The following is a 9509-nucleotide window of genomic DNA, read 5'->3' as shown; positions in this document are numbered from 1 at the left end:
CAGGTAGCCTACTGGGCGGCAGGTAGCCTACTGGGCGGCAGGTAGCCTACTGGGCGGCAGGTAGCCTACTGGGCGGCAGGTAGCCTACTGGGCGGCAGGTAGCCTACTGGGCGGCAGGTAGCCTACTGGTTTGAGCTTTGCGCCAGCAACCAAAAGGTTGCAAAATCAAATCCCTGAGCTGACAAGGTAAACATCTGTTGTTCTGCCCCTGAACAAGGCAATTAACCCACTGTTTCTAGGCCATCATTGTAAATAAGAATTTGACTTGCCTAGTTAAATAAAAAATAAATATACTGTAAAAACAGTGATTGGGTAAACTGTGCCTGTACTTTGCACTCCAGAACACCTGGTGGCGCCGTGGCGATGACAATTTGGTTGTTGTCGACTGTCAGACACCACAGTAAGAGGTTCTGCTTTCAGGAAGTTGCAGCAGAAACAATTATGTGGCTAACGTTGTCTTTGTCTAAATACTTATTGTGATGGATTAACTCAATTATTTACTTTGTGGGCAATGCATGAACATTCCCACATTTTAAAATATGGCTAATATTGCAAGGACCGGAGACATTATCCATTTAAACGTTGGAGGAAAAAGGTGAGGACTGGGATTACTTTGAATAGCTAGCTAAATTACCGCCAGCAAGCTATTGTTGGTGGGTGGATGCTAACTAACGTTATCTATCTAAAAGTTGCTGGCTGGCTAGCTAGCTAACTAGATAGCCAGCATGTAACATTGTCCTAAGTTAGCAAACTAACTATTCATAGTTAAATATTTTTCCAGCTTAACGATCTCTCTGACAGTAACGTTAGCTACTGACTTCACAGTGCGGCTGGAACGTGCAACTCTAGCTAGCTAAGGTAATGTTCGCTTGCTAACTTCTTAATGGTTTTGAACATGATCAAACTATGCTCATTTGAGTGTTCGTGTTGTTTCAGGTTCAGCACCTCCAAACAGACATTGGCATGGGTCCCAGACTCCTTTTTCTCAAGGTAGGTAGCTATTTATTTTGAGACATAGGCCAATTACTTTATTAAAGTCACAAGTGTCTTCATAATGACTCACTCCAACTCATTCATTACCTGGACATAGTAATGGCATATGGTCATTTGCTGTAGACCTTACTTAAGTGATGCTAACTAGTGAGTTGTGTTGTCTCTGCCAGTCTTTTAAGTGGGAGGATCTCAACCTTGAAGGATGAAACTGGAGCGGTAAGTTGTCATAGATGGGCTATGTGTATATATAAAACTATTTGATAGTGGCAACCACTTAGGCCTACATATAACACATTTGTAATGTACTGCTGAACTGTATCTCCCACAGATCTTCATAGATCGGGACCCATCTCTCTTTACTCCCATACTGAACTTCCTGCGCACCAAAGAGTTGTTTCCCAGGTGCTGATTCCTCTGGTTACATTCCTTTACATTTAATAAGTCAAATATATAGTCAGCCTTGATGGTAAGTTGTTTTCCCAAGTTAGATTTCTTAACCTTTCTTTTTAGGTCCATAAATGTGCACCTGCTCATGCATGAAGCGGAGTTCTATGGAATCACGCCATTGGGTAAGAAAATGGCCAGCAGCTAGTCAAATACAGCTGTGAATGAGAGGCTGTCTTTCTTTCTTTGTGTGGGTGTGTCAGTGTCTCCACCTTGGTTACTTTTTTTCTCTTCCTCAGTGCGTAAGCTGCAGCTTTGTGACGAGCTGGACCGATCCTCCTGTGGAAACGTGCTCTTCAATGGCTATCTCCCACCTCCAGGTAGGCTGATCTACTCTAGATTTGACTTCACTTCAAGGGCAGGCAAAGTGTGTGTGTTAGGTTTGATTTCCTGATCATCTCCTCCTCTGGACCAGTGTACCCGGCGAAGCGGCGGAACCGTCATAGTGTGGCGGGGTCTCAGTATATGGGTGGGCGTGCCTTGCCCATGGAGAGCGCTCCAGTGAGACGCAGCAACACTATGCCACCCAACCTGGGCAACGCGGGCATACTGGGTAAAGCAACGGTGGAGGAGAGGATAAGTGGTGGTAAGGCCTCGGACTCACATACACATTTAACATGCCCATTTTTAACATACACATTTAACATGCCCATTTTTAACATGCCCATTTAACATACTCATTTAACATACTCATTTAACATACTCATTTAACATGCTCATTTCACATGCTCATTTCACATGCCCATTTCACATGCCCATTTCACATGCCCATTTAACATACTCATTTAACATACTCATTTAACATGCCCATTTAACATGCCCATTTAACATACTCATTTAACATGCCCATTTAACATACTCATTTAACATGCCCATTTAACATACTCATTTAACATGCCCATTTAACATACTCATTTAACATGCCCATTTAACATACTCATTTAACATGCACATTTAACATACTCATTTAACATGCACATTTAACATACTCATTTAACATGCACATTTTTACAAGCCTTTTGCTACACGCCGCAATAACATCTGTTAAATATGTGTGTGACTTGTAAAATTTGATGTTGAAAATGTGCAGCAAAATGCTTATGTGGTAGTTCCCTCGACAGTGCAGTACAACCAATATCAATAATAACAATGAAAGAGTCAAGTAAAAAATAACAAGTAATAGAAGAGGTAGATTCCATTTGTCACATGCATTCTATCGCTTTTCCGTTAAAACGCTAAGAAAAAATCATACAATTCCACGTAAATTCACAATGCAGAATAATGGTCCTATTACGTATTTATCACCGCTAGAGCAAGGCAATGTAGTTTTATCTACCGCAGTCATATACCCTTGAAAGCGCCTCGGCTACGGCATGTTTGTTTGTCTGGGTACACTACGACTTTTTAAATGCCGACACGAAACGTTCTCTGGAGATAGTTTTCGAAGCACCGCTGAATGGGTATTTTACTTGTCTGTAAAGGAATGCCGCTTCTGAAGCGGGACTAACGTCCATCACTCGACAGCTGTCAATCAAATAATCTCGAGCTGCCTGCGCACACACCACTCTCTTAAAAAAAATAACTTTAAAGTTGGTTAAATACCGTGACTTACCAAGCCATTTAGTAAAAAGAAAACCCATCTTCCTGTAGGAATCTGCTCCTAAGATTCAGTATTTTTGGAATGGAGGAGATAATTATTAGGCTACATTAATTCAGGCTATCGTTCATTTAGACCGTATGCAGGCCATATAAAGTTTAAATCTGCAGCTGGTAAAAGTTTGAGTAGCCAATAGCCTACTAAATGAATACAAGCAATTTTTGCAGCCTATTCAATTCTGGGAAATGTTTATTTAAGTTTCAATTAAACTAGTTGGTTATCTAACCCATATTGAATGTCAGGGTATTTTGTTATGTTGGCTATAGGCTTTAATTTGGAAATTGGAAGTCTCTTTTTCAAAGCAATTTGAGTTGTCAAGTGTTGCTTTGAAAATAAGAAGATAGGACTGTCATTCTTAATTCATGGCATGGTTTCATTTTATCCAAATGTTGAATAGAGATGCAGACAAACTCATTCATGCAGGGAATGGGGAATGGCCTAATTGTCGATTACTCTGGAGTTATAAAAACAATCAAATAAATTGATCGAGTCAAGGATCAGCTCTCTTAATAATTCTATGTGGGTGAAAAATCTGTCCTGATGTGTAAGGGGTTGGATGTGTGGGGAGTCGGTGCAAACCAACGCAGATAGTCTCAAGGTGCAGGTCTGTGCACGGAGACAGCTAGGGTTTAGAGTGAACCGTCGGTGGTCCCTGTAATGAAAAGTAAACGCTCTAACCTGGTGCCATTTTATTTGTTAAGGGAATATTATCAAAAAAGGAGGGTTCACATTCCTCCACACCTGTTCCTCTTTCCCTTCCGACACAGCTCAGCTTGCAGACCCAGGCATGGTCCGCATCATCTGTGGCCACCACAACTGGATCGCTGTGGCTTATGCCCAGTTTGTTGTTTGTTACCGGTAAGGACACGGGACTTCCGTGTACGATATCACAGTGTCCTATGAATCAGTCATTTTTGGGGGGGGTAAGGACAGTCGAGGGTGTTAAACTGCGCCGTCCTCGTCCATCAGAGTGAAGGAGTCTACGGGCTGGCAGCAGGTGTTCACCAGCCCCCGCCTGGACTGGGTGATTGACGGGGTGGCGCTCAACGCCAAGGTGATGGGCGGCTCCCTGGGAGACAACGACAAGATGGTGGCCGTTGCCTCGGGCACAGAGATCATCCTCTGGACTATCTGTCCCGACGGCAACGGCAACGAGATAGGTCAGTCTGCAAACGGATGAACTCGCAACTCTAAAAGTAAAGCGCCGGTGTTTAAAACCAATATTATAGCTATGATGTAGTTTTTAACTCACTCAGGATGTTTGTTGACTTTAGTATTTTAAGAGACCACTTTTCTAGGTAGTTGTGGGTAATGCTAATAGGTCTCCATTGTACCTGCTTCCCTCCAGGTGTGTTCAGTCTGAATGTCCCCGTGGAGGCTCTCTTCTTCGTGGCGAACCAGCTGATTGCCACCAGCCACACAGGGAAAGTGGGAGTATGGAATGCGGTGACCAAACATTGGCAGGTGAAGTTGTGTCCAAACATTCTGTAAGAATGTCACGTTACCAGAACACATCACATTATGTGTAGTAATAATGTATGTGGTCCTTGCAACGCCAGGATTGTGGGTTCGATTCCCGGGGCCACCCATGTGTAAAATGTTGCGTTGGCTAAATGCGTTATATTATATGTGTATTGTACATCAGTTGTTCATGTTTTCCTTTTGTCTTTCCGTTCTCAGAATCAAGATGTGGTTCCCATTAATAGCTATGATACTGCCGGTTCCTTCCTAATTCTTGGCTGTAACAATGGGTCCATATATTATATAGGTAAGGGAAGTCATCTTTTTTACCTATGATGCAATAATGGAAAACTATTCAAATAGTTTTTCCGTATAGAAGAATGCAGTCACAAGTTGTGTTTGTAGTATATGAATACACTTGTAAAGTATAGACTTCTCATTGACGTGATCTTGGCAACAGATGTTCAGAAGTTTCCATTGAGAATGAAGGACAATGACCTCCTAGTGACAGAGTTGTACCGCGACCCCACGGAGGACGCCATCACTGCTCTCAGTGTCTACCTCACGCCCAAAACAAGTATGTCTGCCTGTTTTCGATTTTGAACTTTTGAAATTAATAGATTTTCCTGTGTTTTAATTATTATTTTTAAGGATTAACAAGTATCAATTAGTCAATCGTGGTTATTGGAAATTCAATCTTAATAGATGCATGGTGCTAAACAATCATTTTCTGAAAAACTTGTTTGCCAGTTATGGTCAGCAATGGTCATTTTATAGGCAGTATAATTGTATAGACAGCTGGCAGATTTTGAATGATTCCTGGTGGCATTTCGCTAACTCTTTGCCTGACCTTTAAACTGATCTTTAACCTAACCTCACTTCCCTAACATGAACCCTAACTTAAATCAATTTCGATCCTAATGCCTCACCTTAACCTTTTTGGGTCTGTCGGCTGACTATCCACTTCCATTTCTTGATATGCACGGTACATAACACAGCATGCGTTGAGGCTAAAATGGTGTATGGGATAAAAGTCCCCAATGTGTCGTCAGGCGACAGCGGCAACTGGATCGAGATCGCCTATGGGACCAGCTCGGGCACGGTGCGGGTCATAGTGCAGCACCCGGAGACCGTGGGCTCTGGGCCCCAGCTCTTCCAGACCTTCTCAGTCCACCGCAGCCCCGTCACCAAGATCATGCTCTCTGAGAAACACCTCATATCAGGTGAGAATGGTTGGCCGGGAGCCTCCACCTTCTAGGGTTGATTGTTCATTTTTCGGCGTATTCTACCGTCTCCGCTAATGAAGCACATTCATTAATTTAGCTACATTTCTCATTAGGATCGATCGATTGATGTTTGGATGTCGGCTGACACAGCAATTACGTTAAACATTGACGCTGCTGACAAAGCAGCAAGATGGGCCCGTCATGCAGATGTTTGGCCTAACCCTGTTGTGTCGTGTTGTCAGTGTGTGCAGACAACAACCACGTGCGGACCTGGACGGTGACTCGCTTCAGGGGCATGATCTCCACCCAGCCAGGCTCCACCCCCCTCACCTCCTTCAAGATCCTCTCCCTGGAGGAAATCGACGGCCACGGGGGCTGTGCTGCCGGCACTGAGATAGGTGAGCAGACAGGTGTCAAAAGTGGACAGTGGTTTTAAATGTTAAATAAGAAGTGAACATTTCAGAGATGCAATGGGGAAAGGACTGCAATGGTCCGTACCGAGCGTCGCTCCTCTCTAACAGGTCCGTATGGCGAGCGAGACGACCAGCAGGTGTTTATCCAGAGGGTCGTCCCCGACACAGACAGACTCTACGTGCGCCTCTCGTCCAACGGGAAGAGGGTGTGCGAGGTGCGCTCTGTGGACGGCACCTCCATCACCTCCTTCATGGTGCACGAGTGCGAGGGGTCCAGTCGCATCGGCTCACGTCCCCGCCGCTACCTCTTCAGTGGCCACGCCAACGGTAGCATCCAGATGTGGGACCTGACCACCGCCATGGAGATCGCAGGGAAAGTGGACATCAGGGGTAAAGACGACCCGCGTGGCTTTTTGTGTTATTGTTGCTTTTTGTTAAGTGATGTGTCATAGACATTGGGTTCTCTGTCTGGTTGTCCCTCAGCGCTGGGCGGCCCCACAGAGGAGGAGCTCCTGGAGCTGTTGGACCAGTGTGACCTGGCTCTGACCCGTACGCCCGACATGAGTCCTGCTGCCTCCTTCACCCACTCCTCCACCCCCCGAGCCTCCACCTCCAGGTACACCAGCCACCATTGGCACCTGCTACATGTCCCCATACAGCTTCATATGTTAACTCACTTTTTGCAAGATTACATCATATTCGGGGCATAAAATGAACACCCGCCACCCACCAAATGCGGGTGGATTTCGGTATTGGCAGATAAGAACGTCTACTTCACCAGCCATGTTGGGGGGTGGTCAGTTGGCATGGCTCTACAATGTGAGAATTACATTTGCGTCTGTGAATAAAAAAATAGTCAAGTATGAGCATGTGTGTGCGAGTTGCGATTTGTAGCAGGAAAAAGTTGCTGTTTTCAAAGTACAGTATTTCTGCTGTTTAGTTTCATGGCTATTAATCGCACAAAGAAATAGGAATCCTACACTCCACCTCACGCAGCAACAGCTTCACGCACTGTGAGTGAATCGCTGATAGATTAATTCTTGGAGGCGCTGGCACAAGCATAAAAGTTGGTCTAATTTACTCAAGTTAGCAAAGTGAGACTGTCCTCGTGTTCACATTGTTTTCTTCACAAGCGCAGTTGTTTTTCAGTGTTAGCTAAAATCTGCTGCTTCAACTGATAGTGAAGAGACGCTGTCGTCGCTCTGTCCTACTAGTCACATCCCAAAACTTACAGACACACGTGACATGACTCCAGTAGCCCGTTACCATGGTAACCTTCCACCCTTAAAGGGGCAGCTGAACATTTTGTCTCATCTGATATTTTGGTTCAAATAAAAAATGAAATGAAATTGAGCAATATACCACATTAGTTCTTACTAATACATTACAAAGCATATTTCTTTTGTTTTAATTATTGGCAAAAAATAATTTTGGCTGGTAAAAGAAATTCTGTGGGCTGGTAGATTTTTTTCTTTTCATTTACATGCCAATGATCTTCTCTCTGCAGTTTGCAGTCCCAGCTGAGTGAGAGCTCCAGGGAGCGTGGGACCAGAGGAGGTGTGAGCAACTCGGGACCCTTCTCTGGTAGCCTGCCCCGTCAGGCTCCTCCGGTGCCCCTCACCAAACCCCGGGATATGAATCTCTCCATGGTGGGGTTGGGCCTCCAGCCCCACCATTCGGGTCTGAGCCAGGCTTCTCTCGGCAGCAGTGGCAGCCCCCGGCCCAGCCGCACCGCCCTCCAGGACAGAGACCGGGATGGTGGCATGGGGTCTCTGCGCAGGGGCAGCTTCGTGGAACGTTGTCAGGAGCTTGCCAAGGTCTCGGACTCTGCAGGAGGGGCTGAGGTGGGCACGCGGCGCAGCCTGGCCGCATGCTCAGAGTTGGAGGCTAGACTGGGCCTACGGACCCCCGCCTCTTTCTCCATCCCCCCTGCAGCCTCTCCCGCCTCGTCTTTATCTTCATCACTGCGTCGGCCACAGCCCACCTCACCCAGCCCTGCCCCTGCTACAATCGTTAGTCCAACCCGCTCCCAGACCCCCGTGTCACCTCGTCGAGCTGACACCTCCCCTACTACAGAAGCCCCGCCCCCTGAGGCTGCAGCAGCCACCCCAGAGAGCTCCTCCCCTGTGCCCCCCACCAGTCCTAAACCCCCTATGAATGAGACCAGCTTCTGACTGGCTCTGTGATGTATGAGTGAGTGGACTAACAAAGGATGCGTTTTGTGTTCCTGAGCATGTGCGCTTTAGTGACGACACACATTGTAATATATATGGACTTTTCCTTGTTTAGCATCAAGGATCCATATCAAATGTCATTCCTCTGTTTTCAAAAAGGCCAGCTGTGATTCGTATACAATATATCCAAATGGTCAATGTATTGGTGATACAAATTATAACTCCAACCATGTATGAATGTGTTCTGTTGCATTTGGTAGAGCAGTGCATTTTATTCAAATACGCTGAACAAAAATATTAATGCTACATGTAACAATTTCAGAGATTTTACTGAGTTACAGTTCATATAAGGAAATCAGTCATTTAAAATAAATTCATTAGGCCCTAATCTATAGATTTTACATGGGAATACAGATATGCATCTGTTGGTTACAGATACCTTAAAAGAAAGGTAGGGTTGTGGATCAGAAAACCAGTCAGTATCTGGTGTGACCAACATTTTTCTTGTGCAGCACAACTTCGCATAGTTGATCAGGCTGTTGATTGTGGCCTGTGGACTGTTGTTCCACTCCTCTTCAATGGCTGTGGGGAGGAGTTGGTGTTTGCTGGGAACCTGCATCTGGACCAGGCCCAGTGCAGAGCGGCCGGACTCTCTGACCTCTACACCACCCTGAGACAGCTGACCACCAAGTACCAGCAGATTGGCAGGAACTGGAACACGCTGTCGTACACATCGATCCAGAGCATCCCAAACATGCTCAATGAGTGACATGTCTGGTGAGTATGCAGGCCATGGAAGAACTGGGACATTTTCAGCTTCCAGGAATTGTGTACAGATCCTTGCGACGTGAGGCTGTGTATTATCATGCTGAAACATGAGATGTCAGAATAGCACGACAATGGGCCTCAGGTTCTCGTCACTGTATCGTTGTGCATCAGTGTAGGCTGGTGGGAGGAAGACAGGCTCATTGTAATGGCTGGAATGGAATAAATCGGACCGTATCAAATATATGGAAACACATGTTTGACTCATTTCTATTCATTCCATTTGAGCCATTACAATGAGCCTGTCCTCCTATAGCTCCTCCCACTGTGCATTCGAATTGCCATCGATAAAATGCAGTTGTGTTCGTTGTCTGTA

At 45.5% G+C, this 9509-nt stretch overlaps 1 protein-coding gene across 4 annotated transcripts; it reads left to right on the top strand.

Moving 5' to 3' along the window:
• The first annotated feature begins 380 nt into the window (after positions 1-380).
• On the top strand, positions 381-8498 carry LOC112265116 (SH3KBP1-binding protein 1). 4 transcript variants are annotated; one of them, XM_042295897.1, is made up of 18 exons: positions 382-595; positions 826-858; positions 937-990; positions 1164-1209; positions 1322-1395; positions 1504-1562; positions 1677-1757; positions 1853-2023; positions 3862-3952; positions 4064-4254; positions 4443-4558; positions 4775-4862; positions 5016-5132; positions 5590-5778; positions 6024-6179; positions 6303-6584; positions 6678-6810; positions 7702-8498. In XM_042295897.1, exons 6-18 carry the CDS (start codon positions 1526-1528, stop codon positions 8366-8368), a joined length of 2319 nt encoding a protein of 772 aa, XP_042151831.1. In that variant the 5' UTR covers positions 382-595; positions 826-858; positions 937-990; positions 1164-1209; positions 1322-1395; positions 1504-1525; the 3' UTR covers positions 8369-8498. The 4 variants fall into 4 exon arrangements, with proteins under 4 accessions (XP_024297932.1, XP_042151831.1, XP_042151832.1 ...); XM_042295898.1 differs by having other exon boundaries at positions 782-858; XM_024442164.2 differs by lacking the exon at positions 826-858 and having other exon boundaries at positions 381-595.
• The last annotated feature ends 1011 nt before the right edge of the window (positions 8499-9509 follow it).

This window comes from Oncorhynchus tshawytscha, linkage group LG13 (genome assembly GCF_018296145.1).
Source record: "Oncorhynchus tshawytscha isolate Ot180627B linkage group LG13, Otsh_v2.0, whole genome shotgun sequence".
Taxonomy (NCBI): Eukaryota; Metazoa; Chordata; class Actinopteri; order Salmoniformes; family Salmonidae; genus Oncorhynchus; species Oncorhynchus tshawytscha.
This window is presented reverse-complemented; position numbering and strand designations above follow the sequence as displayed.